Source organism: Trichechus manatus, unplaced genomic scaffold (genome assembly GCF_000243295.1).
Source record: "Trichechus manatus latirostris isolate Lorelei unplaced genomic scaffold, TriManLat1.0 scaffold00128, whole genome shotgun sequence".
NCBI classification, from domain to species: domain Eukaryota; kingdom Metazoa; phylum Chordata; class Mammalia; order Sirenia; family Trichechidae; genus Trichechus; species Trichechus manatus.
The window spans coordinates 6,363,715-6,389,756 of record NW_004444064.1 but is presented as its reverse complement, the minus strand read 5'-3'; the positions used below and the strand labels follow the sequence as shown (position 1 = coordinate 6,389,756).

General features: G+C 43.9%; 1 protein-coding gene across 1 annotated transcript in view; it reads left to right on the top strand.

Moving 5' to 3' along the window:
• PKNOX1 (PBX/knotted 1 homeobox 1) overlaps positions 1 to 26,042 on the top strand; it is a 38,927-nt gene that overhangs the window by 4,820 nt on the left and 8,065 nt on the right. The window contains exons 2-9 of the mRNA XM_004384808.2: positions 728 to 855; positions 7,395 to 7,566; positions 9,830 to 10,000; positions 12,492 to 12,591; positions 14,039 to 14,136; positions 17,326 to 17,454; positions 21,844 to 21,920; positions 25,656 to 25,828. Coding sequence (XP_004384865.1) covers positions 728 to 855; positions 7,395 to 7,566; positions 9,830 to 10,000; positions 12,492 to 12,591; positions 14,039 to 14,136; positions 17,326 to 17,454; positions 21,844 to 21,920; positions 25,656 to 25,828 — 1,048 coding nt within the window. The remainder of the gene's footprint in view (positions 1 to 727; positions 856 to 7,394; positions 7,567 to 9,829; positions 10,001 to 12,491; positions 12,592 to 14,038; positions 14,137 to 17,325; positions 17,455 to 21,843; positions 21,921 to 25,655; positions 25,829 to 26,042) is intronic.

The window sequence follows — 26,042 nt, the reverse complement described above, 5'->3', positions numbered from 1 at the left end:
GGGGGGGGGGGGTCTCTCTGCTTGCAGACGGTTCGAAGCTCACCATAGCAATTTGGTTTTTCATAAACTGAACATCCTCTTTATGTTTAAGGATTTAAATAATTTTTAACCTCAGTGGCAAAACACGTAACTTATTTAGAGCAATTTAAATGATCATATCGCTAAGGCTTCCTCTTATGTTTATCCTAATTCTGCTTCTTTAAACACAGCTGGCCTTTACTTTCTGAATGCAGAACTTTTCTTAACTTTTTTATAGCTATGTATTCCTGAGGTTTGAGAGTAGATAAGTGAGAATTTCAGCCCTGCCACAAATATGCAGCATATGGAGTTACAACTGTGTTTGCGACAAGATAATGAAAAGCTTGGATTGTTTACTTTCCATCGTTGCAATATTATGAAACGAGAAGATATACAGCAAGAGGAGACAGGAGTAAGATTGTATACGTGCAGATCCCTTGAATAGTGTATAGTTATTACGATTTTAAAAGTCATAAGCATTTCACTGATATTGGTTATCTCAGTTCTTAAATGGTTCAGAAGTTTGACCTTTATTTTATCCGCTTTAAAAGCAGATTCAGTTTTGTTGGCAGTATTCTTTCTGTAGAGTTGCCAGTCACACAGTTGTCTGGCAAGTTACCATTTCTATTGCATTTCTGTTTGAAGATGGGATACTCAGTAGCAGTTTATCTAATGTTTGGTAACAAATATTATCCTCCTCCTTTTACAGATGCAAGTAGTAACAGAGTTAAAAACGGAGCAAGATCCTAACTGCTCTGAGCCTGATGCGGAAGGAGTGAGCCCTCCCCCTGTGGAATCCCAGACGCCAATGGATGCAGACAAGCAGGCCATTTATAGGTAGCTCTTGAGGCGTGGCGCTCACGTGGGGCTTTAAGGGGAGTGAAGAGAAGACTTGGTTAACTGGGACACTAGAGCTGTTAACTGAAGTCCCTGGGTGGTGCGAGTGTAACACTCGGCTGCTGACCGAAAGGTTGGAGGTTCGAGTCCACCCAGAGGTACCTCAGAAGAAAGTCCTGGTGATCTGCTTCTGAAAATTAAGCCATTGAAAACCTTATGGAGCACAGTTCTACTCTGACATACATGGGATCACCATGACTTGGGGTCGACTTGATGGCAACTGGGAAGAAAAGCTATTAACTAGGCAGGGGTGGTAAGGGACCATTATGTCATGATTGTGGTTGGATGACAATTTTCTCAGATTAGATATTATGTATAATATTTGAAAAAAAGGTGTGGAATATAAATCTGTATTTTAGATAACCTTGTGAAAAAGAAATCTTCAGGCCTGGATAGTTTTACTGAAGAATTCTACCAACCATGTAAAGAAGAATAAAACAGCAAGCCAACATAGTCTCTTCCAGAAACATAGAAAAGGAGAAATACTTCCCAATTCATTCTATGAGTCCAGTATCACTCAGATACTAAAACCAGGCAAAGACAATACAAAAAAAGAAAATTATAGACCAATATCACTCGTGAACATAGTCATAAAAATCCTCAATAAAATATTATCAAATGGAATCCAAGAATATATAGAAAGAATAATGCACTGAGATTAAACGAAGTTTACCCCGGGAATGCAAGGCCGGTTCAGTCCTCAAAAATCAATCAGTGAGCTCTACCACGTGATTATATCAGTTGCTACAGAAAAGCGTTTGACAAATCAACATCAATTATACTAAAAACTGTCAACAAAGTAGTAATAGAAGGGAACTTTCTTAACTGGTAAAGGACATCTGCAAAAACCGAAGGTACCACCATACTTACTGGTGAAGGACTGCATGCTTTCCCCGTGAGATCAGGAACAAGGAGGAGATGTCCACTTACTACTCCTGTTCAGCATCGTGGTAGGCGTTCTAGCCAATGCAGTAAGGGCAGAAAAAGAAATCAAAGGCGTACCAGATGAGAAAGGGAGGAATGAAACTGGCCCTATACACAGACGACATTGTCTACATAGAATATCCCAAGGAGTCTACCAAAAAACTTTCTGAACCATTAAGTGAGTTTATTAAGATCGCATGATAACAAGTGCAACACACAGGAACCAGTACCGTTTCTATACCAGTATTGAACAATCGGAAACTGAAATTAAAAACAATATCATTTATAAGAGCTCTCAGGAAAAAAAAATTAGGTATAAATATAATAAAACATGTACAGAATTTTTATGCTGAAAATTGCAAAATACTGGTGAAAGCATTCAAAGAAAACATAAATAAATGGAGAGACATACCATGGAAGATTCAGTGTAGAAAAGATGTCATTCTCCAGTTGATCTATAGGTTTAACACAATTCCAGTTAAGTCTCAGCAGAATTTTTTTTGGTAGATATAGACAAGCTGATTCTAAATTTTCTATGGAAGGCAAAGGCACTAGAACAGCTTAAACAATTTTGAAAAAGAAAAGTAAAGTTGGAGGAATCACTGTACCTGATTTTAAGATTTCCTGTCGTTGTAGTGGAGCCCTGGTGGCACAGTGGTTAAGAGCTCAGCTGCAGTTTGAATCCACCAGCCACTCCTTGGAAACCCTATGGGGCAGTTCTGCTCTGTCCTATAGGGTCAGTATGAGTCAGAATCAACTTGATGGTAACAGGTTTTTTAAAAAAATAATTGTAGTATTCAAGATATGGTTGTACTGGTAAAGGGGTAGACACACAGATGAATCGAGTTGAGAGTCCAGAAGTAGATCTACACAAATACGTTCATTTGATCTTCGAGAAGGGTGCAGAACAATTCAATGGAGAATGGATAGACTTTTCAACAAATAGTTTTGGAACAATTAGACATCTGTATGTATAAAAAGATCCTTCACCTAAACCTCACATCTTATACAAAAATTACGTCAAAATGGATTATACATCTAAATGTAAAAATTAAACTATGCAACCATTAGAAAGAAACAGAGGAGAAAGTCTCTGTGACCTGTAGTTATGAAAGAGTTCTTAGGCAGGAAACCAAAAGCACGATTGACCAAACAAAAAGCCGCTAAGTTGGGCCTAATCAAAATTAAAGGAGTCCATGGGTGGCACAAACGGCGAGGCACTCGACTATCAGCCGAAAGGTTAGCGATTCGAACCTACCCAGAGGTGCCTCGGAAGACAGGCCTGGCAGTCTGCTTCCAAAATGTCACGGCCTTGAAAACCCTATGGAGCAGTTCTACTCTGCACACGTGGGGTGGACGTGAGTCAGAATCGATTCCATGGCAGCTGACAACAATATTCAAAATCGCTCTGCCCAAGACACTGTTAAGAGAATAAAAAGACAAACTATAGACTGGAAAAAAAATACTTGCAAATCAGATTTTCAACAAAAGACTGGTATCTAGAATATATAAAGAACTTTCAAAACTTAACAGTAAGAAAACAAGCAAGCAGCCCAATGGGAAAACAGGCAGAAGACTTGAACAGATACTTCACCAAAGAGGACACAGTGATGGGGAGAAGCACGTGAGAAGAGGTTCAGCATCGTTAGCCATTGGAGGATGCAAATGAAAGCTGTGAGGCGGTACCACTATACACCTATTAGAATGGCTCAGCTGAGAAAGGAGCCCTGGTGGCACAGTGGTTAAGAGTTTGGCTGCTAACCAAAAGGTCAGCAGTTCGAATCCACTAGCCACTCTCTGGAAACCCTAGGGGGCAGTTCTCCTCTGTCCTGTAGGGTTGCTATGAGTCGGAATCAACTCGATGGCAAAGGATTTAAACTTAAAAAAAAAAAAAAGTGATAAAACCAAATACTGGCAAGGCTGCTGAGCAACTGGAACTCTTACACATTGCCGGGGGAATGCAAATGGTTTGTCAGTTTCTTGTTGTGTTAAACATACACTTTCCTATATGACACAGAAATGTCCAGTACTTCTGGTTATTTGCCCTAGAGAAATGAACGCTTTTGTTCACACAAAATTCTGTGCACTGTTTATAGCAGCTTTTATTCATAATTGTCAGCAACTGGAAACAACCCAGATGTTTTTCGGCAGTTGAATGGATAGATAAATGGTGGTATATCCATACAGTGGAATATTACTCAGCAGTAAAAAAGGAAGGAATGCCGATACATGCAACAACTGAAATGAATTTCAACTGCACTGTGCTCAGTGAATGAGGCCAGTCTCAAAGGTTGCACATTGTGTGATTTCATTTCTATGACAGTCTTGATAAGTGGTTGCCGGGGGTTGAGGGTGTGACTTCCAAGGAATAGCGTTAAGGGGGGTTTGGGGATGATGGAACTGTTTGGAATCCTGATTGGGGTGGTGCTTACACAAATCTATACATACGTTAAGAATCACAGATCTGTAGAGCAAAAACGAGTCACTTTTACTGATTGATAATTAAATAAGTCATAAAATAGAATGGTCAGAATGTAAAAAATCAATAGATTTCACATACCTCAGCACTAACCCAATTAAAAAAATTTCAAAAAAAACAATTCCACTCATAATAGCTACAAAACCTGTAAAATTACTAGAAATAGACCTAACAAGAAGTAGGCAAGAGCTACATCAAGAAAACTATTTAAAACAAACAAACAAAAAAAAAAACTACAATGAAGGGTGTAAACAAAAACAGGAATCAACAGAGAACTGTTTCATGTCCTTGGACAAGAACACTTAGTGTTATAAAAGTTTCACTTCTTCCTGAATCAGGTATAAATTTCGTGCAATTCAATCAAAAGACCAGTAGGATTAATAAAAAAAAAAGGACAGACTGATTCTAAAATTTCACCTGGAAGAGAAAAATGTGCAAGAATAGTTAAGAAGCTTTGAGAAAAGAGCAGTGTGAATGAACTCAGACCATCAAATTTTAAACATCTGCTGATGATAGTCTAAGTAGCGTGGGGTTAACCAGGAATACATAGGTAGAGGTCAGTATACCAGCATAGAGAGTCCAGACAGAGTCGTGTGGTCATGAAAATGTAGTCTATGGTAAACGATGGGGCATTGCTAACCAATAGATAAAAGTAAAAGACTAATTAATACATGCTGTGGGTACCGTTAGCTATTTGGGAAAAAAAGATAGTGATATTCTTACCTCAATATACTCACAAAAATAAATTCCAGTTAGAGTCAAGGTCTAAGTGTTTATAAGATTAAAAGTATATAAGTAATTTGAAGAAGATACAGAGAAATATATGCGTGACTGTATTTAAGTTGAGGAGGCTTTCTTAAATTCAAAAAACAAACAGTGATGGATTTGAATAACTCAAGCAGGAAGAAGAAACAAAAGCAAAACAACAAAGCCCAACACTTTTATAAAACAAAATACCATAAAACAAGTTAAAAGACAAGTGACAGACTGGGAGAAAAATTGTGTAACAAACACAAAATATTCTAAAATGTTTAACACGATCAGTAAAAAAAGACAAACAGCCTAAAATAAAAGTGAACAAAGGATATCGATGGGCAAGTCCTTGAAACCGAAAAACCAAACCCGTTGCCATTGAGTCAGTTCTGACACATAGCGACCCTATAGGACAGAGTGGAACTGCTCCATAGGGTTTCCAAGGAGCTCCTGGTGGATTCAAACTGCCGACCTTTTGGTTAGCAGCCGTAGCACTTAACCACTATGCCTCTAGGGTTTCCAAAGTCCTTGAAGAGGACAGTAAATGAGCAAACATATGAAAAAAAATCCAACAACGAGATACATCGTCCAGAATGAAAAAGATGAGTCCCAGTGGTGCTGGCCGGAGTAGGTAGGTACGTTCCTTTGTGGAGAGCGATTTGGCCCTCTAATAAGTTTTATAACGTTCATGCAGACTGTTTCTGGGTACATCTCCCAGCAGATAATTATGTATGTATGTATGCTAAGGCTCTCAGACTTGAGCGTTGACTGCGGTGTTGTTTGTAAATCCTCATCAACAGTAGGAGAGAGGCTACCCTGTTGGCGCTTTTGTACTGTGGAGTACCGTGCTGTGGTAGAGAACGACAGACTTCCAGGAGCTGATATGAGCAACCTCTTAAGCAGCACTGACAGCGTAATTTGTGGGATCCAGTGCAAAAAGAAAATGCAGGACTTCTTGTGTAAAAAGTATGAAGAATTTTAAGATGACATTAAACCAGGCGTGGGCTCTGTGCAACTGCCCAGGTCCTGTACCCATGAAGCCAGCTCTGCTCCTATGACATATTTGGAAGAGCAAAGCAAATGATAGAACCATACGGGTGTACAGTGTTCTCTGGAAGAGGATACACACCAAAGTATTAATCGTAATCACCTTAAGGGGAGAGGATAGGATTGAGGGGGGAGTGCAGTGTGGTATCCGATAGGATTTTTGCTTGATCTGAATGGTCTTAATTTTTTGCAAGAGGAATATATTCATTTATTTGTGTAATTGATAATAAATGCCAGAGATAGCCCATAAAACTAAACGAGACTAAAGGGGCACAACAGACCAGGGACAAGGACTAGAAGGCAGGAGAGGACAGGAAAGCTGGTAGTAGAGAGCCCAAGGTTGAGAAGGGAGAGTGTTGACGTGTTGTGGGGTTGTTAACCAATGTCATAAAACAATATCTGTACTGTTCAATGAGGAACTAGTTTGTTCTGTAAACCTTCATCTAAAGTACAATAAATAAATAAATACCAGAGATACCACTTCATATCCACTAGGATGGCTGTTATCAAAAAGACAGATAATAGCAAGTGTTGGCAAGGTTGTGGAGAAGCTGGAACCCACATACACTGCTGGTAGGAATGTAAAATGGTGCAACCACTTTGGAAAACAGTCTGGCAGTTCCTCAAAAAGTTAAACATACAACCCAGCAATTCCACTCCTAAGTATATACCGGAGAGGATTGAAAACGTACGTCCACACAACAATTTTGTACATGAATGTTCCTAGCACTGTTCATAGTAACCAGAAGGTGGAGCCCATGTGCACCAGCAGGTGAATGGATAAACAAACTGTGCCACATCCACACAATGGACTATTATTCGGCAGTGAAAAAACACGTTACAATGTGGGTGAACCTTGAAACCATCATGCTGAGTGAAAGAAGACAGATACACAGGACCACGTATCGTATGATTCCACTTACGTGAAATCTCCAGAACAGGGACATCTATCGAGATAGACGGTTGATTAGTGGTTGCCTGGGCTGGGGGCGTGGATTGGAAGACTGAGGTTGATGGCTGAGAGGTGCAGGTTTTCTTTCTGAGATGATGAAAATGTTCTGGAATTAGATGGTGGTGATTGCACAACTCTGAACATACAAAAATCCATTGACTTGTATAGTTTAAACAGATGAATTGTATGGTATGTGAATTTTATTTCAGCAAAGCTGTTGTATGAGATTATAAATACATACATACATAGGTGTATTCATATATACCAGAATGTTCTTGTGGAAAGGTGGAACATTTGCTTCTTTTTCTCCTCCCCGCCCCGCAGGCATCCGCTGTTCCCACTGTTAGCTTTGTTGTTTGAAAAATGTGAGCAGTCTACCCAGGGCTCCGAAGGCACCACTTCGGCCAGTTTTGATGTGGACATTGAAAACTTTGTCAGGAAGCAGGAGAAGGAAGGAAAACCCTTCTTTTGTGAAGATCCGGAAACCGACAATTTAGTAAGTAAAGAATATGTTTTATTTTTATTTTTAATTTCTTCTCCGCTTAAAACCCACTCATGAAACTTTAGACTTTTCATTAGGACTTTAGACTGTAGTTCTGCTAGAAGAAACAATGGTGCTGTTCATGCAGAATTTACTATATTAAGGGTGACTTGAATGTCTCCAGTCTTCCAACTTTCTCTAGTTACCCTTCCTTTAATATGCAAATGAAGTGGGTTCTGCCTCCTTCCCAGGTGGACTGTGGGAAATCCAGCTCTCCCCGACTGTCTGAAGGTTGGTTGGGGCTGGGTGCTCACAGGCCCTGACTCCCTCATGTCGCGTCTCTGACAGGCTAGGCTTAGCCCTAGACATGAACACAAAACTGTGACTTAATTCTCCAAGACAGCGCTGTCTCCAGGTGGCCCCGGCCATATGGTGGTTGACCAAGCTTTCTGGAAGACTCGGGGGCAGAAGGGTGCGCAGTGTAATCAAGCATGCGCAGGCACAGAGCCGGAGGTGACCAACAGCACTCTGCAGAGGAAACACAAGATTCTTTGAAGTTAGATGGCTGCGCCCTTCACAGGAGCCAGCTGACATCGGGCTCTGCCTGGTGTGACCATGTGTGTGTTCTCCTCCAGGTCCTGCTGAACACCCTTGACATCATGAGGGCCCGCATCAACCTCCTTCATCAGCTCTCCTTTGAGGGCCTTAGCAGCCCCCAGTCAAAATCTTAGTCAGACCCTGTCAGCACAGAAATGTTAGAAAACTCGTGCGCATACTCTAAAACCCTACACCTTACATCACGGCATCAGGGATGGGAGGGCAGAGACTGTATCACATCACGATAGCGTTGTGTCTAAGGCTGCTGGGAAGTAACAAACCCGTTGCCATCACGTAGATTCCAACTCCTAGTGACCCTATAGAGGTTAGTACGTCCCGACCAGAGGGAAGAGGCTCCTGTCACGTGTGGGTGGGTTGTTCCCACTCCTGCTTTTATTGGTTTAAACACCATTGCTGTCAACAGTATCACTCTTAGGAATGACTTCAAAGTTTTCGTAAAATCTGACTCGCATTTGCTTTGTGGCATTTTAGGATGTAAAATATTGTTTGTCTCCAATAAATGAAGCTTTAGGTGTGATTAATAAGAAACATAACTAATAGTAAAAGAGTAAAATTATAGTCGATGACAGGTGTGCCCAAGGGGCCACGTGACAGGGAGAGCGGGTGAGGGGCACGGGGTGGGCGAGGGTGTCTAGGTCCTGCGTAAAATTTAAAAACACCGAAACCTGAACTTACACGTTCATGTAGTAAATATGCTGATCTTATTTCACGTTTATGATTCATTTTCCCCAGTAATTGATTTTACCATTCATTATTTAGGAGTTCACACTGTGAATTAAAACAAGCAATTGGGGCTCTGCTCCTTTCTGAGTTCTTCATGTCATGCTCGTGAGACTTTGGTACAAATGTAGACTTGTTAGATGTAGAAGGCTTTCTGCCTTTATCTAAGGAAACGTGTGAATGTTTATTAGGCTCTAATCTGCTTTACTGTGACTGCGGACAGGAGTTTGGTTTATTTTGACTTGAAGGGATTGGCAAGTCTGCTTTAAATAATTACTAGTTGTCCCCCCAACTCTGGATACAATGGGAGAAGAGCTTCAACAGCCCCTTGGGACCAGGCAAAGCGGGGCACTGCCCTTCTTAGCAGGAGACTGTGGGACCCGAAAGAGGTCTACAGTTGAGGGGGGGCTCGTGATGACACAGTCACTCTCTGCCCACGTGGTTCTCACCACCACCACCCCCCGCCTGGCACAGCTGGAGCTGACAGAAATCAAGTGGGTGCTCCCTGTGGGCTCCTTTCTCAGCACTGCACTGTCCCAGAGTGCTAATCTGCAGCACACCCCAGAAGGTGGCGAAGACTTACCTCTGTTTATGGAGGAGGAAAACAGGAGCGGCAGTGGATCAGGGGTGGAGCTGGGCTCAAGCCCAGTACTTCGTCCCTGGCCTGCCCACCTGACACTGACATGCTGAGCCTGGCCTTTGAGTAGCGTGTTGCCAGCATGCCAGACCGGGCCGCGTGCAGCCATACACAGACAAGGTACCAGACCACATGCTGGCATGTCTAATCTCTGATGTCACTCCACGTCGGTCATTGGCAGTGAAGATGGCATGGCTGTATGGATTTCAGTCTAGTAACTAAGAATAGTGATGTGGAGGTAATTGTAACCTAGATAGTACTGTATTTTTCTTGTCTGAAAGTCTTCATTTTCTCTGCTTCCAGATGGTAAAAGCAATCCAGGTTTTGCGTATTCATCTTCTTGAGCTAGAAAAGGTTAATGAACTCTGCAAAGATTTCTGCAGCCGATACATTGCTTGTCTTAAAACGAAGATGAACAGTGAAACTCTGTTGAGTGGAGAACCCGGAAGTCCATATTCCCCCGTACAATCCCAGGTATTTATGTTTGGGATCTGCCCACTTCCCAGTTACCGTAAGCTCTGATTCCTGGGACCACCAGCCATGCGGTTGTAAGAAGTAATACAGAGAGATCCTATGTGCCCCTTACCCAGTTTCCCCCAATGGTCACATCTTGCAAAACTGTAGTACGGTGTCACACCCAGGATATTGATGGTGACACCGTTAAGACACAGAACAGCCTTATCCCCACAGGATCCTCCTGTTGCCCTTTACAGCCTACACCCACTTCCCTTCTGTCTCTACCCCCTCCGTAGCCCCTGGCCACCGCCTGATCACCATTTCTATAATTTTGTCCTTTCAAGAGCTTTATATAAGTGGAATCATACAGTATGTGACCTTTTGAGATTGGCTTTTTCACTTAGCATTTTTCACTCAGCGTAATTCTCTGGAGATCCATCTAGATTGTTGCGTGTATCAATAGTCCGTTCCTTTTTATTGCTGACTAGTATTCCATGGTGTGGATGGACCACATTTTAACATTCACCTATTGAAGGACCTCTAGGTAGTTTGCAGTTTCGAGACAGTTACAAATAAAGCTGTGGTGAACATACATCATAGTTGCGTATTCAGTTTTGTGAGGAACTGCCAAGCCGTTTTCCAAAGAGTCGGTACCATTTGACATCCCCACTAGCAGTGTGTGAGTGATCAGGTTCCTCCACAGCCTCGTCAGCATTTGTGTTTTAGCCATCCTGATGGTGCGTGGTGATATCTCCCTGTGGTTTTAATTTGCATTTCCCTGGTGGCTGACGATGTTGAACATTCTTTCATGTCCTCGTTTGCCATCTGTGTATCCTCTTTGGTGAAATGTCTGTTCATGTCTTTTGCCCATTTTCTAATTGGATGGCTTGTTTTTTTTTTTTTTAACTGTTGAATTTTGAGAGTGTTTTGTATAATCTAGATTATTAGTCATTTGTTGGATACGTGGTTTGCAGGAAGTCCCTGGGTGGTACAAATAGTTACTGTGCTTGGCTGCCAACCTAAAGGTTGGAGGTTCAAGTCTACCTAGAGGTGCCTTGGAAGAAAGCCCTGGAGATCTCCTTCTGATAAATCAGCCATTGAAAACGCTATGAAGCGTAGTTCTCCTCTGACAAACATGGGGTTATAACAAGTTGGAGTCAACTAGACAGCAGCTGATTTTATGGCTTGCAAATATTTCCTCCAAGTCTGTACTTGTCCTTTCATCCCCTTACCAGGGTCTTTCACATAGCAAATGTTTTTATTTTGATAAAATCCAATTTATCAACTTTTCCTTTCATGAACTGTGCTTTTGTTGTCAAGAATTCTTTGCTAACCCTAGATCCTAAAGAATTTCTCGTATGTTTATTTTCTAAAAGCTTTATAGTTTTACATTTAAATCCGTGATCCATTTTGAGTTAATTTTTGTAATAAAGTGTGAGGTTTAGGTTGAGGTTCAATTTTTCGTCTATGAATGTCCATTTGCTCCAGAAACATTTGTTGAAAAGGTGATCTTTCCTCCAATGAATTGCTTTTGCACCTTTGTTAAAAATAAATTCGGCTTGTTTGTGGGGTCTTTCTCTGGTTTCTCTATTCTGTTCCATTGATCTGTGTGTCTGTCCCTCTGCTAATACCATACAGTCTTGATTGTTGTGCTTATAAGTCTTGAAATTGTGTAGACTGATTCCTCCCACTTTATTTTTGTTTTTCGGAATTGTTTTCCTTGGTCTTTCGATATAAGTTTTAGAATAATCTTGGCTATATTTACAAAAAGTATTGCTGGGACTTAGAAAGGAATTGCATTAACCCTGTATGTCAAACAAACAGCAGCCAACCCAACAGTAACAATAAATAGATGAGTCAGCCCGTTTGGGCCTAAGTTAAGATGGGTAGAGTCTCCAGTGTTACATTTACAAACGCTGACATGGAGCTTGCTGCAGGCCAGGCCCTATTCCAAGCTCTACACCAGTATGAACACACAGGTGGTCCACATGTGGACACCACACCTGGTAGGGGGGAGGGCAGATACAAAGGGTTGGGTCAGCGGGGTCTGGGGTCTTTGGGTCTGGTGGCTTTTGGTGGCCTCCTGAGCCTTTGGATGTGCTCAGTGGCTGTCTTTACCTTGTCAAGGGAGATGTGGTTCATGAAGATTCCAGAGTCCCTGGGGACAAGTCTAATGAAAAAGGTGGCTGATGAAACTAGGCAATTTTGGTCAGATAGCAGCATCTTCATAATCACATCTCCCAGGCTTCAAGATGTTTTTAACCTGGTGCTGAGGTGGAAGATAATCTTTTGAAAGCCAGGTTGCAAACTAACTTTTCGGTATTGGCCATCACGTTTAATACTCAGTGAAGTTTGCATCTCTTGGTTTTCATATATGTAATGTGTGCTTTATGATGTCTTGTCATCTCTTTCCTTTGTTAATAACATCATTATGCCCCTAACTTTGAAGTTTAAGCCTGGGTTTTCTTTGGTCTGATAATGACTTACATCTGTGTGCTGTGCCTTACAGCAGATCCCGAGTGCCATCACGGGCACACTCAGCCCCCAGGGCATCGTGGTGCCTGCGTCCGCCCTGCAGCAGGGAAACGTAACCATGGCAACAGTGGCAGGTATGTGTGAAGAACAAATGGACAGCTTTTCCTTGAGCTTTTGCAGGAAAAAGTCCTTTGTATTAGAACTAAGAAGTACGTTGACAATTTTTAATTGTTGCCTTGATCTTCAGTTCTGATGTAGCAGTACTGGATCCCAGACTCTGCCTGTTTCTTCTTAATTCTCAATAACAAATATTTTACGCCAGCTGTTTTTTCTTACCAAAAAAAATTGAGGTGGGGAGGTTTTATGTAAGAGTTGAAAGTGTATAGCAAAAACCACTTGTAATTTTCAAATACAGATTTTAATTGTGCTGGTGACAGCACCTGGAAAATCTCAGGTTGTACCATTAATCGGTGGCGATGACATGAAACCGCAGTCTTAGTATTAAAATTGTTGTTAACACCTAGATAGCACAGCCCAGCAAGAGACGTTCCGTGGGGTTCTGGGCTATCCTTGGGGTTTGGAATATCTGTGTCCTGCCTTTATCTCGCGAGCCACCTCTCCTCTTGGGTGGGCTCACCTCCCCAGCCCCAGGTGTGTGCTGGGGTTCCTCTGCCAAAATGCTTAAGAAACGGGGACTCTACAAAGGGGAGGGAGGAGGAAATGGGGTGGCAGAGCTGGAGAGAGGTGTGAGTGGCCAAGGGGTCTCTGCCTGGGGTAGTTTAGATACCAGGCAAGAAAGCATGGTCCCTTCGAGGGTTTGGCCAAAGGCATTGGACAAAAAATACTTTTATTACAGTTATCCTTTTTGATCAGTTGGGCTTTCTTCTTCCTGTGGAGTTTTCCTTTGCGCTATTATGGTTTTTTCTTTTTTTTTTTTTAATCCCTCCTTCCATCCCTCATTTCATTTGCATGGTGGTTTTATATTTGTAACGTTTCAGATGCACCAAGAAGCCCTGGTGGCCCAGTGGTTAAGGTCTCGGCTGCTAACCAAAAGGTCGACAGTTTGAATCCACCAGCTGCTCCGTGGAAACCCCATGGGGCAGTTCCACTCTGTCCTATAGGGTTGCTATGAGTCGGAATCGACTCGACATCAGTGGGTTTATGGGTAGATGCACCAGGGAACTCTGGAATCCGTCCCCTGCCTGTAACTGTGTTAACGCATGATACGTGCTCATTGTAGGAAAAAGTAGAGAACAGAGGCGAGCAAAAGGAAGGGAACTCCAGAACCCCATGTGAATTACTGCTCCTTGTGTTGCATGTTCCGTAAAGGACTTGGCGAGGAGCGACGCATGGTGCCCTGCCCGTCACAGGCACTGAGTACTGCTCGTCGGATGTGTGTGTTACAGTCGTTTATAGCGACGAGTCAAGTAGCAAAGAGTGTTGTCGGTCATTTGAAATGATTGAGAAAGCTCATCAAACTAGAGATGTTATTTCTTCCGGAAGTATATGGAGAAGAATGGTTTGAAATAGTTAAGATTGTAGCTTAAAAGTAATTTGGTTTGTCTCTGCTTTCTTTTCGAGGTGGCACAGTTTACCAGCCTGTAACGGTGGTCACTCCCCAAGGTCAAGTAGTGACGCAGGCGCTGTCTCCGGGGACGGTTAGGATCCAGAATTCACAGGTCTGTGCTCCATCTTTAGGGGCGAGTTTCTGGGGGCACGTATGTGCACCTGAGGGAGTGAGCAAGCGCAGGTGCGGGGACATGCAGGTAGAACCAGGCCTGAGCTGTGTCCGCCTCGTGATGGTCACGTAGCTCAGACTGGCTGCCGTGGAGTAGTTTTCCATCGATCTAAATGTTAATGTTTTGTTTCTTTTTTCTTTTTTACTCTTCATCTCCCTCGTTGTAGAAAATTTGCAGAGTTCAGAAAAGCCCAAAGAAGCAGGAACAAAATCACCACGACGCAGCAGCAACCGCTGGTGTCAAACATCTGTGTCTGAGTTGGGTGGTGGTTTAGGGTGAGGGTCTGTCAGGAGATTGACAGTCATGTGAATGGTCTCTTTATGGGGCCCACCTGGAGGCTGACAGAGAACCACCTCGGCCAGTTGTTCAACTGTGCCAGGCCCCACCCAGACCTCCAGGTTGCAAATATGGGTGGGCGCAGGCCTCTGTGCTTTGCAAAGCTTTCCAAGGCCATTCTGATGTGCCGCTCCTGAGCCAGAGCTGGCTGGGGGCTATTCCTAGGTATGTTCCAGAAGACTTCCCTTAAAGTGCTCACAGACACCAAATGAGAAGCCTGAAGGGAGGTTTAAAGTAGTGACTCTCGGCCTTCCCTTTTCATGTTGCCAGATGTGGAGCCCTGCTCCAGGGGGGCTGCAGCCAGGGTCTCCTACCTCCACCCCGTGGCTGGTGTCAGGCACCAAGAAAAGAGGGGCACCGCACTAACAGAAGGGACAGGGCTGGAAAAACCTGAATTATGCCTGAGGCCTTGGGGTTGTCCTGCCGTCTCCAAGTGCCTTTGCTGTCAGATGAGGAGTCTGGACGCGTGGTCTCCAAGACCCCTTTACATTCTGGTTTATATGCACATAATGTGTGTGTGTCTACGTGTGTACGCATGTACATGAATACTTTGAGGTTCCAATCAGAAAGACAGTGTTTATGTTATCCGTTCTTATTTGAAGAATATTTCTTCATTCTTTGTACTAGTTCTTCGTCTTTGACCCACAAAGATCTTTCTGCGTCCTTATTGCAGGCTTTGGGAGTGTTGGTATTTTACTCAGTAAAGTAACAGATAACATAATAGGCAGATTGGTGATCACCTTTGACCTTACCACAGGTTTAGTTGGACAAAGTCTAGTGAGTCAAAGGACACTGGAGCTGGGGCAGGGCTGGGCCTGCCAAGGGGGTGGGGGACTTCATAGATCATCTAAGTACTGGAGGGCTGGGGTTTGAAGTGACTTCCTCTTCATCGGCGTCCTCCTCTTTCTTGCCCTCCTCCCCTCTCCCCCTCCTCTTCCTCCTTCTGCCTGAGTTTGAGTTCTTGATGTACTTTAGATGATGAGAGTTTCTGTGTTTTTGTATTAGAAACTATCAGGGTTGGTTTTATCAAGGAAATGGGTGGTTGTCCATTATGGATCACATTGTCACTTTTTCTTTAACTTAGAGCACTGTCACGGGTGACTCTCATCATCATCACTACCAGTGGTGGTGGAGGTGTGGGTGCAGGTGGTGGAGGTCGTGGCAGTAGAGGAGGTGTGGGTGGAGGTGGCAGCAGTGGTGGTGGCAGTGGTGATGAAGGTGTGGGTGGAGGTGGTGGAGGTCGTGGCAGTAGAGGAGGTGTGGGTGAAGGTGGCAGCAGTGGTGGTGGCAGTGGTGATGAAGGTGTGGGTGGAGGTGGTGGAGGTCGTGGCAGTAGAGGAGGTGTGGGTGAAGGTGGCAGCAGTGGTGGTGGCAGTGGTGATGAAGGTGTGGGTGGAGGTGGTGGAGGTCGTGGCAGTAGAGGAGGTGTGGGTGAAGGTGGCAGCAGTAGTGGTGGCAGTGATGATGGAAGCGTGAGTGGAGGTGGAGGTGCTGGTGGTGGCAGTGGCCTGGGTGGCAGCCATAAATAACCCTTGTAGCTTGGGCCCTAGACCGTTTCTCATTCTGCCACACAGGGTGGGTCCCTGCCTAGTGTCTTACCAGGTCACATGGAGTCACATGGACTGGGGTGCTCCCATGGGGGTGGTTTTAGCCCAGAGTTGCCATGCTCCTCAGCAGAGAACCATCTAGCACATCTTTATTGAAAATTCTTTCATTCTGCTTCTAGTACAAACTCATTAAAATTTTTTGGGGGTGAGATTTCATTGATTTTCCTTTCACCCCACCCCACTTCCACCCCTTTCCCAGTAGTCTAATTTATATAACCGTTACTCATATTTTAGGTTTTTTGCTGTGGTTTTGGCCAGTGACACAAGGTTTTTGCCTTCATTTTACTCTTTACAGTAATTTTTCTCTTTTTATCGAGTTGATATATGTCCTAACACAGAACGGCAAACAGTGCTGAAAGGCTTATACCCAATGACAACCGCTCTCCGCCCCTCCTGGTGCCTAAGGCAAGCACTCTTACGTCCTCCAGCCATTTCTTCTGCTGCTTACCTCCGTGTCTCTAAGCATAAATGCTGTTGTTGGGTGCCGTTGATTTCGGCTCTAGTGACCCCATGTGACAGAAAACCCCAGAGGGTTTTCTAGGCTGCGAAAGTTTATGGGAACCGATTGCCAGGTCTTTTCCTTTTCAGACAGAATTGAGGGCATGTAATCTAGTCTTTTGCCAATGGCTCGAGGGAGTCAGTATGTTTAGTGGCTGCCAAGGTAGTCAGCCTTCGTCCCTCTGCCTTTTAATTCCTTTTTGTCTGCCTTTGTGGTTTTTCTGTTTCTTTCCTCTCTGTTCAGCTGGCGGGTCCTCTGCTCTAGTTAGGCTACTTTCTAGCTTCCCTTGCCGTGCCCATTTGTTGCGTGGAATCTGTTAGAGTCCGGGAACTCAGAGGCCATCATGTACACTCCTAAAGGAAGCACAGGTTAGAATAGCCAGTGAATAACAGGAGCAGGGGATGCACCTGTCTGCTTTGGGGCCCGAGGCCTCCCCACCAGGCTTCCCCGGCTCCGTCCCCTTCCGTCGGCCTGGCCAGATGAGGCCCTGCTGTGAGTAGTTACAATGCTGAGGGAGCGCTGTCCTAGAGAAGCTAGCTGGCACAGGGTCCTGGCTTCTGCGCCGTGAACGCGGGCAGTCATTTAACCCTGAGGTACTTGTCATCGTCTCCAGCTGATGTTGAAAGCTACTTGGACATGTCCTGATGCTCGATTGCTTCCTAACAGTGTTTTTCGATTGTTTAACAGCTTCAGCTGCAGTTAAATCAGGATCTCAGCATCCTGCATCCAGACGATGGCTCATCTAAGAATAAGCGGGGCGTCCTGCCGAAGCACGCGACAAACGTGATGCGGTCGTGGCTCTTCCAGCACATCGGGGTGAGAGTGCCCGCGCGCCGTGGGGAATCTCACTGTGACGGCCCGCGGGCCTGCGCTTTGCACCGCGTGTCCGGCGTGTCCATCACGTGTGGCACACAGAGCTGAGGGAGGGTCATCAAAAACGGGGACATCGCCTCAAGAAACTTGGAGTATGTAACAAGGGAGACCGCTAGTGAACGGGATGAATACCTGCTGTTAACCGTGTAAACGTGTGTGAGAGAAACCCGGGCGTCAGGGGGACAGCGATGAGGAGAGGTTGACCAAAGAGGTGGGGACAGAAAAGATACATTTGACCAAAGTCTTGAAAATATTATTGGTTAGAAAGGAAGCTGCGATGGTGTTAAAGATCGAGATGTAGAAGAGAGTATCATTGACGGTCAGTAGATGATTTGATAACTTGAAACTTCCTTTGACCCAGAAGTGACATCTTTGCTTTTTAACACTTTAAAGAAATCCTGTGCAGCAGATTCGCCCAGTGCAGTGCATCTTTTGATTTCCTGACTGCTGCTTCCGTGGATATTGATTGTGGATCCAAGTAAAATGAAATCTTTGACAGCTTCAGTCTTTTCTCTGTTTATCATGATGTTGCTTATTGGTCCAGTTGTGAGGATTTTTGTTTTCTTTATGTTGAGGTGTAATCCATCCTGAAGGCTTTGGTCTTTGATCTTCATCAGTAAGTGCTTTAAGTCCTCTTCACTTTCAGCAAGTAAGGTTGTGTCATCTGCATATTGCAGATTGTTAATGAGTCTTCCTGCAATCTTGATGTCGCATTCTTCATATCATCCAGCTTCTCGGATTATTTGTTCAGCATACAGGTTGAATAAGTATGCTGGAAGGATACAACCCTGACTCACACCTTTTCTGACTTTAAACCACGCAGTGTCCCCTTGTTCTGTTCAAACGACTGCCTCTGGGTCTAAGTACAGGTTCCTCAGTGTTCTGGAATTCCCATTCTTTGCAATGTTATCCATAATTTGTTATGATCCACACAGTCAAATGCCTTTGCAGAGTCAATAAAACACAGGTAAACATCTTTCTGGTATTCTCTGCTTTCAGCCAGGATCCATCTGACATCAGCAATGATATTCCTCATTCCACGTCCTCTTCTGAATCCGGCTTGAATTTCTGGCAGTTCCCTGTCGATGTACTGTTGCAACTGCGTTTGAATGATCTTCAGCAAAATTTTACTTGTGTATGATATTAATGATATTGTTTGATAATTTCCTCATTCTGTTGGATCACCTTTCTTTGGAAGGTGCACAATATGTATCTCTTAAAGTCACTTGGCCTGTTAGCTGTCTTCCAAATTTCTTGACACAGACGAGTGAGTGTTTCCAGTGCTGCATCAGTTTGTTGAAACATCTCAACTGATATTCCGTCAATTCCTGGAGCCTTCTTTTTCTGCAGTGCCTTCAGTGCAGCTTGGACTTCTTCCTTCAGTACCATGGGATCTTGATCATCTGCTGCCTCCTGAAATGGTTGAACGTCGACCAATTCTTTTTGGTATAATGACTGTGTATTCCTTCCATTTTCTTTTGATGCTTCCTGCGTCGTTTAATATTTTCCCTGTAGAATCCTTCAATATTGCAACTCGAGGCTTGAACTTTTTCTTCAGTTCCTTCAGCTTAAGAAATGCTGAGTGTGTTCTTCCCTTTTGGTTTTCTAACTCAGGGTCCTTGCACATTTCATTATAATACTTTACTTTGTCTTTTTGAGCCGCCCTTTGAAATCTGCTGTTCAGCTCTTTTACTTCATCATTTCTTTCCTTTTCTGTAGCTACTCTACATTCAAGAGCAACTTTCAGAGTCTCTTCTGACATCCATTTTGGTCTTTTCTTTCTCTCCTGTCTTTTTAATGACCTCTTGCTTTCTTCATGTATGATGTCCTTGATGTCATTCCACAACTCACCTGGTCTTCAGTCATTAGTGTTCAGCGCGTCAAATCTGTTCTTGAGATGGTCCCTAAATTCAGGTGGGGATATACTCAAGGTCGTACTTTGGCTGTTGTGGACTTGTTCTAATTTTCTTCAACTTCATTTTGAACTTGCATATGAGAAACTGATTGTCTGTTCAACAGTCAGCCTCTGGCCTTGTTCTGACTGATGATATTGAGCTTTTCCATCGTCTCTTTCCACAGATGTAGTCGATTTGATTCCGGTGTATTCCATCTGGCGAAGTCTACATGTGTAGTTGCTGTTTATGTTGTTAAAAAAGGTATTTGCAATGAAGAAGTCACTGGTCTAGCAAAATTGTATCATGAGATCTCTAGCGTGATTTCTGTCACCAAGGCCATATTTTCCAACTACCAATCCTTCTTTGTTTCCAACTTTCGAATTCCAATCACCAGTAATTATCAATCCATCTGGATGCATGTTCGATCAATTTCAGACTGCAAAAGTTAGTAAAAATCTTCAATTTCTTCATCCTTGGCCTTAGTGGTTGGTGCATAAATTTGAGTAATGGTGGTATTAACTGATCTTCCTTGTAGGCGTATGGATATTATCCTATCACTGGCAGCGTTGTGCTTTAGGATAGATCTTGAAATGTTCTTTTTGACAATGAATACGACACCATTCCTCTTCAATTTGTCATTCCCACCAGAGTAGATCATATGATTAATTCAAAATGGCCAATACCAGTCCATTTCAGCTCACTGATGCCTAGGATATCGATGTTTATGCATTCCAGTTCATTTTTGAAATTGGGTCACTCTTTTTCCTTTTAAGTTTCCTTTAATGTTTTATTAATTTCTAAGGCAATAAACCCTGCCCATGAGGTTCTATTAAAATGCCACATTTTTCTCTGTAAAGCATTTTCTATCTCTTCTTGACCTAGTTTCTTTGAAATAATAACCCTACTTGTATTCGCTTGTGTTTTCCCTAACACCCTAGGAGAGCATTTCTCATGCTGTTTTGTTTTCCCCTGGGCTGTGTGCTTATGTTTCCCCCTCTTCTGTTTTAAGAGCTTTTTAAGGGGCAGGGACAATATTTATATTTCCGTGGCATCTAGCTTTGGGCCACACACCAATCTATTGAATCAAATTGAGTTAGAATTTGCGGGAAGAAGTAGATTGCTGCTGAGATAAATCTGATGCTACTCCAGGTTTAGCACGGTACACGCAGCGACTTTGCCAGGGCACACTGAGTGTTCACTTAAACAAAGCCCAGGTAAGGTCGCACCTCCTTCTTTTGTCAGGAACCTTGGTGGTGGAATGGTTAGCGTTCAGCTGCTAACCAAAAGGTCAGTGGTTCAAACCCACCAGCCACTGAGAAAGATGTGACAGTCTGCTCCTGCAGAGACTACAGCCTTGGAAACCCTGTGGGGCAGTTCTACTCTGTCCCGTAGGGTTGCTATGAGTCGGAATCGACTCGACGGCAATGAGTTTGTCAGTGCGCTCACTCTCTGGGGTCCAGCTGGTCCACAACCAGGAACTTCGGGCATGTGGGTGTGAGAGTCAGTGTCTTACTGCTGGCTACATGTGGGCAGTGATAAATCTTGGAGGAATTGTTTATTACTGTAGATAGACATTATTTTCCTTTGGTAATATTTTGAATCATATATAAAAGAGAGACGTACAGACACCCTGTCCCAGCCCCTGGCTTGGCTCTTTACTAGCAGCCGTACTAACCCATCAGAAACTTGTTCTAGAGAGTGTAGGTGGCCCTAGCACACTCAGGGGTCAGTTTATTCTCGCTGTACCAATGATAAGACCATGTCACCCGCCTGTGACAGGCCTGGAGCAGCTGCCTCGTGCATTTGCCGCCTCCACCCATTTAACCAGCTGTGGGATGGGGGAAGGTTTGTAAACTCTCTGTACCTCAGTTTCCTCATCTGTGAAACAATGCCCCATCTGCCTCCGGGGGTGACTGTGAGGAATCAGTGGATCAGTGTGGAACGCCCGCGGGTAGTAAAAATGGGCTGTGTCTTGCTGTGGCGGAGGTTTCGCGGTTGGAAACTCATCAATTTGTACTCTTGAATTGGAGGCAGTTTGTTGAAAAATTATTCCTCAGTCAAATTGATACAAAAAGCGTAGCTGGTTTCACGAGCTCAGACCAGTGCCTGGCGCAGAGTCAGCCCTCACAGTTCGGCGGTGCCGCGCCACCGTCACACCTACGAGCCTTCAGACGTTGTGTGGCCGATCTCACCTCAGCCTCGTCAGCTCCTTCAACACTAGTATGTTCTGCGGTGGCTAGCAGGAAGGTTTCATTCTCTTTGGGGCATTTCAAAAATAAGGTGGCAGTCTGTGAGACTGAAGTTAGGTTTGGTTAAAAGCCCTGTGGATGCTTGTTGCCATTTTACCAGCGATTGCCTGTCGGCTTCCATTTTGCCTGAATAATTGCAATTTCCCTTTTTAGAACCTGACGCTCATAGCGACCTTCTCTGTTTTTAGCACCCCTACCCTACGGAGGATGAGAAGAAACAGATCGCTGCTCAGACGAATTTGACACTACTCCAAGTTAACAACTGGTAAGATGACCAGCCCTCAGAAGTCCTGCCCACCGATAGAGCAGGGCCCTGGGAGACACTGACGCTAATTGTCTTAGTCATCTAGTGCTGCTGTAACAGGAATACCGCCAGTGGGTGGCTTTAACAAACAGAAGGTTATTCTTTCACAGTTTAGGAGGCTAGAAATCTGAATTCAGGGCGCTGGCTCTAGGGGAAGGCTCTCTCTCTGTTGGCTCTAGGGGAAGGTCGTTGTCTCTTTCCAGCCTCTGTTCCTGGGCTCCTTGGTGATCCTCATGTGGCATGGCATCTATCTTCCCGCATCTGCTTGCTTGCTTCCTTGCTTAATCTTCTCTTTTGTATCTCAAAAGAGATTGATTTAAGACACACAGTATACTAATACTGTCTCATTAACATGACAAAGACAACCTATTCTCAAATGGAATAATAACCACAGTATAGGGGTCAGGATTTACAACACATCTCTTTGGGGGACACAATTCAATCCATAACACTAAGTAAACAGTAAAATGCAGTGGAAAGTATATGAGTCTTTTACCTAGCAATGCTCTGTTAACAGAGTGCTAGAATTGGTGCCAAGATGCCTGAGAATAAATCAGCACACACTTCCAGCTTGCATTTTCCACCATCACCGTGGACTTTGGATGCATGCTACTTGCCTACTTAGGAAGGCATCTGTGGCCCCGCCGTCATGCAAACTTGAGGTGTCTCGTGAATGCGCATCGAGTGGTGGGCTGTGAGTCTGTGTCCTGACCTCCACGGGGACCTCTGCTGCCCCCTGCTTTTTGAAACCTGATGTCACTTTTCCACCTAAAAGGGGGGGAGGGACAGTTCCTCTGCCGTTTGTGTGAGGCTCCCTCTCCTGGCAGGGCACAGGACTCTTGCAGAGAAATGCCCAGGGGGACAGTCACTCCATGAGTGATCGTCCCGGGCTGGTTCTGGAGTCCCACGTTGTTGTGGACTCTTGGACCGTGACCACATGGTTTTTTCCTTGAATAAAAGTTTATAACCATTATAACTGGCATTCAGGTTTAGAGGTGGATCTACACTTTGATCTTTAGTCATTTGTCTCATTTTTATTCACTTATTGTTCAGATGTAGGAAGCCATGTAGGAAGCTTAATAAAATTGACATGTCTAAAAGAAGAGAAAGGTATAAATTCTACCGCTTTTAAGCATTAACTGTGTTAAAATGTGGACTTGTAGGTGGAGTAAGTTCCAGTATAAACGATAACACCTTCTGATTTGTGCAATCGCAAATGTAGGAGGTGCACTTCGGCATTGCATTAAAAATTTCTGTTATCTAATTTCCGAGGCCAGCTCTTCAGACAGGGATTGGGCTGGACTGTGGGACATAAAGTGATACTCGTGACGAGTGTGCCTCTTAGCTCAAGTAGATACAAGAGACTAAATGGGCAGCTCCGGTCCAGAGGTGAGATGGGAAGGCAGACAGGGTTAGGAGCTGGTTGAATGGACATGGGGAATCAGGGGTGGAAAGGAGGAGTGTGCTGTCACAGTATGGGGAGAGCAACTAGGGTCACATAACAATGTATGTATAAATTTTTGTATGGGAGACTGACTTGAAATGTTGTAAACTTCATTCAAACTTCAACAATAAACAAACAGAAAATTTCTGCTATCTTACATCAGTGCCACTGTTTTTCATTTGGGTAGCAATAATGGGCTACACTACTGAATCATTTCCTGTTAAATCTTTACATAGAGTGTCAACAAAAACGGAAAGTTTTCAAGTATCTTGTTGCTGTGATATTTGTAACGTATCAAGCATGTCCTTGGATGTTTTCATGTGGTCTTGGTTTGGTTGTGTCAGAATAGTGATTGATTGGCTGACTGGGGCATGGATGTGAGACACAGAGGCGTGTCTTGGTCACTCCAACGCCACCATTCAGCATTGTCCTTACATTTCCTCGTTTATGGCTTCCTTGTTGTATTAACAGAATTGCCTCATTTAGAAGATGTAATGTCAACTTTTAAAATTAATAACAATTTAGTAACATTACTCTTTTTGAATTACAAAATTCCAAGATCTTTTAATTAATATTTGCAGCAACTTTTATCCTTTGTGGCTTTCTTTCCTTTTATATTCACGAAAATTACATCTTGAAATGAGACTGAACCCACCATCATTCGCTTACGCCATTGCCTAGTACCAGTTTGAGTAACGAGGGTGAAGACACAGATACTGAAGCCAGCAGGGGGACTTGCCTTCCACACTCTCACTGGCGGGAGGTAGAGGCGCTGTGATTTTTTTTCTCCAGAGTCTGTCCTCCAGGGCAGACTTACGTTTCAGGCACCAAACGTTCACACTGCGTGAAGCATCGTGATGTCAGTTTAGTCCATTTATATTATGAGAGTGCGTCCTAGTAAAATCGAGATGTTCTTGAATCTTAGAACTTGCCAGTTGAGCAGCCTTTGAGTTGACTTAGTCCTGGTTCTGGGTCTTCCCCTTACAGAGGAGGCACTAAGGATGAGAGAAGTTGTCCCCCTGTGGCCAAACCTAGAGTGGAACTGAGTCTAAAGCCACGCCTTTTATTTCCATTGTACCGTAAAGACGGCCACTCAGTGTTTACCCAGCTTTTGATAGTTTAGCATGTGGGTAACTATTGAACAAAGGACATAGAAATAACTTTTTAGATGGGTTGGTATTGCTCTTTCGTCACTGGGTTAGGGATAATCCATGAATACGAACAGGTTTGATTTGATTGAAGCTTTTATGGGTTGATTGTTTTTCCTTTCATTGCAATTCATTTGTATAGCAAAGTAGCCCTCTGGTGGGGATCAAGCAGGCATGGTGAGTGTGCATGTCTAGAACTTTCTCTGGTGCTCTGTAGCTGCAGGAGTCTTTGGGCTGTCTCCCTTGTTGCCTCTTCCCTTCCCTCACTTCCTCACATTCAGAGGCAGCAGCGGGTGACACAGGGAGGGATGGAGACTGAAGAAAGCAGTCTTTTCTCTCAGCACGTTGTGAGGTTATTATCCGCATTTATGTTTATACGGAACCATGTCTGGCCTAAGCTGTTATCTTATCCATTTCACTGCGCTCTTTGTGTATGGGTTCCTGCCACAGAAGTGAGTTCTTAGTCCTTAAAAGCAGCTAAAACCAGTGAAGGACTTTATTACTGCCAGGGGCACAGGTACACCTGCTGTTAGCCAGGTGTCTGGGGCAGTTAAATAACTTATAACTCGGGTGTCCAAGAAATAGCTCATCATTTGGAATAGGTTTTTGAGAAGGTGAAACCCTATACTCAGATCCCTGCTTTGAGGTGAACCTCCACCTGGAGGTGGCCATCAGACGTTGCCATGGCAGGCTCACGTATACCCTGGTGGTGCTTCTCAGAGAAATGCCACTTAAAAAATACTCTCGTCAGACATAACGAGACTACATACAGTTTTTCTGTTTTAATGTTTTTCTCCTTAGAAGCTTCTGAGGAATTCACAATCATGGAATAAATCAGTTGAGGTTAAAAAAAAAAAAAAAGTACCACGGAAGAGTTGGTCCTTATTTAAATGAATTATTTTAAAAACAGCATGGCCCTGTTTTTCTGGCAATTTGGATTATATGCTTGTCATTACTCTCAATTGTCATTGTGCTAGAGAGTTTGAGTTATCCTTATTATTTTTAGGAAGGTTTATTACGCTCGTGTATGGTGCGAGTTTGTGATCCTGGGGCTGCCTTGGAAAAGGCCATTTTAATGTAAAGTTTTCCTTTGTTGGCGCTCAGGTTCATCAACGCCAGACGACGGATTCTCCAGCCCATGTTGGATTCCAGCTGTTCAGAAACTCCAAAAACAAAGAAAAAAACTGCTCAGAACAGGCCAGTCCAAAGGTTCTGGCCCGACTCCATCGCATCAGGGGTTGTCCAGGCACCGCCGAGTGAGCTCACCATGTCAGAAGGTACGGGCTGGGGCATGCGGGGCCAAGAGACCCAATATCAGGGCTCACGTCACGTAGAGAATGTGCACACGTGACGTCAAATGGTGAAAGTCTATGAGTGAAAGGGGACACATCCGGTCATATAGTGAAAGCACTCGGGTGAGGGGACACGTCGCGTCACGTAGCGAAAACGCTCGGGTGAGGGGACACGTCCCGTCACGTAGTGAAAGCGCTC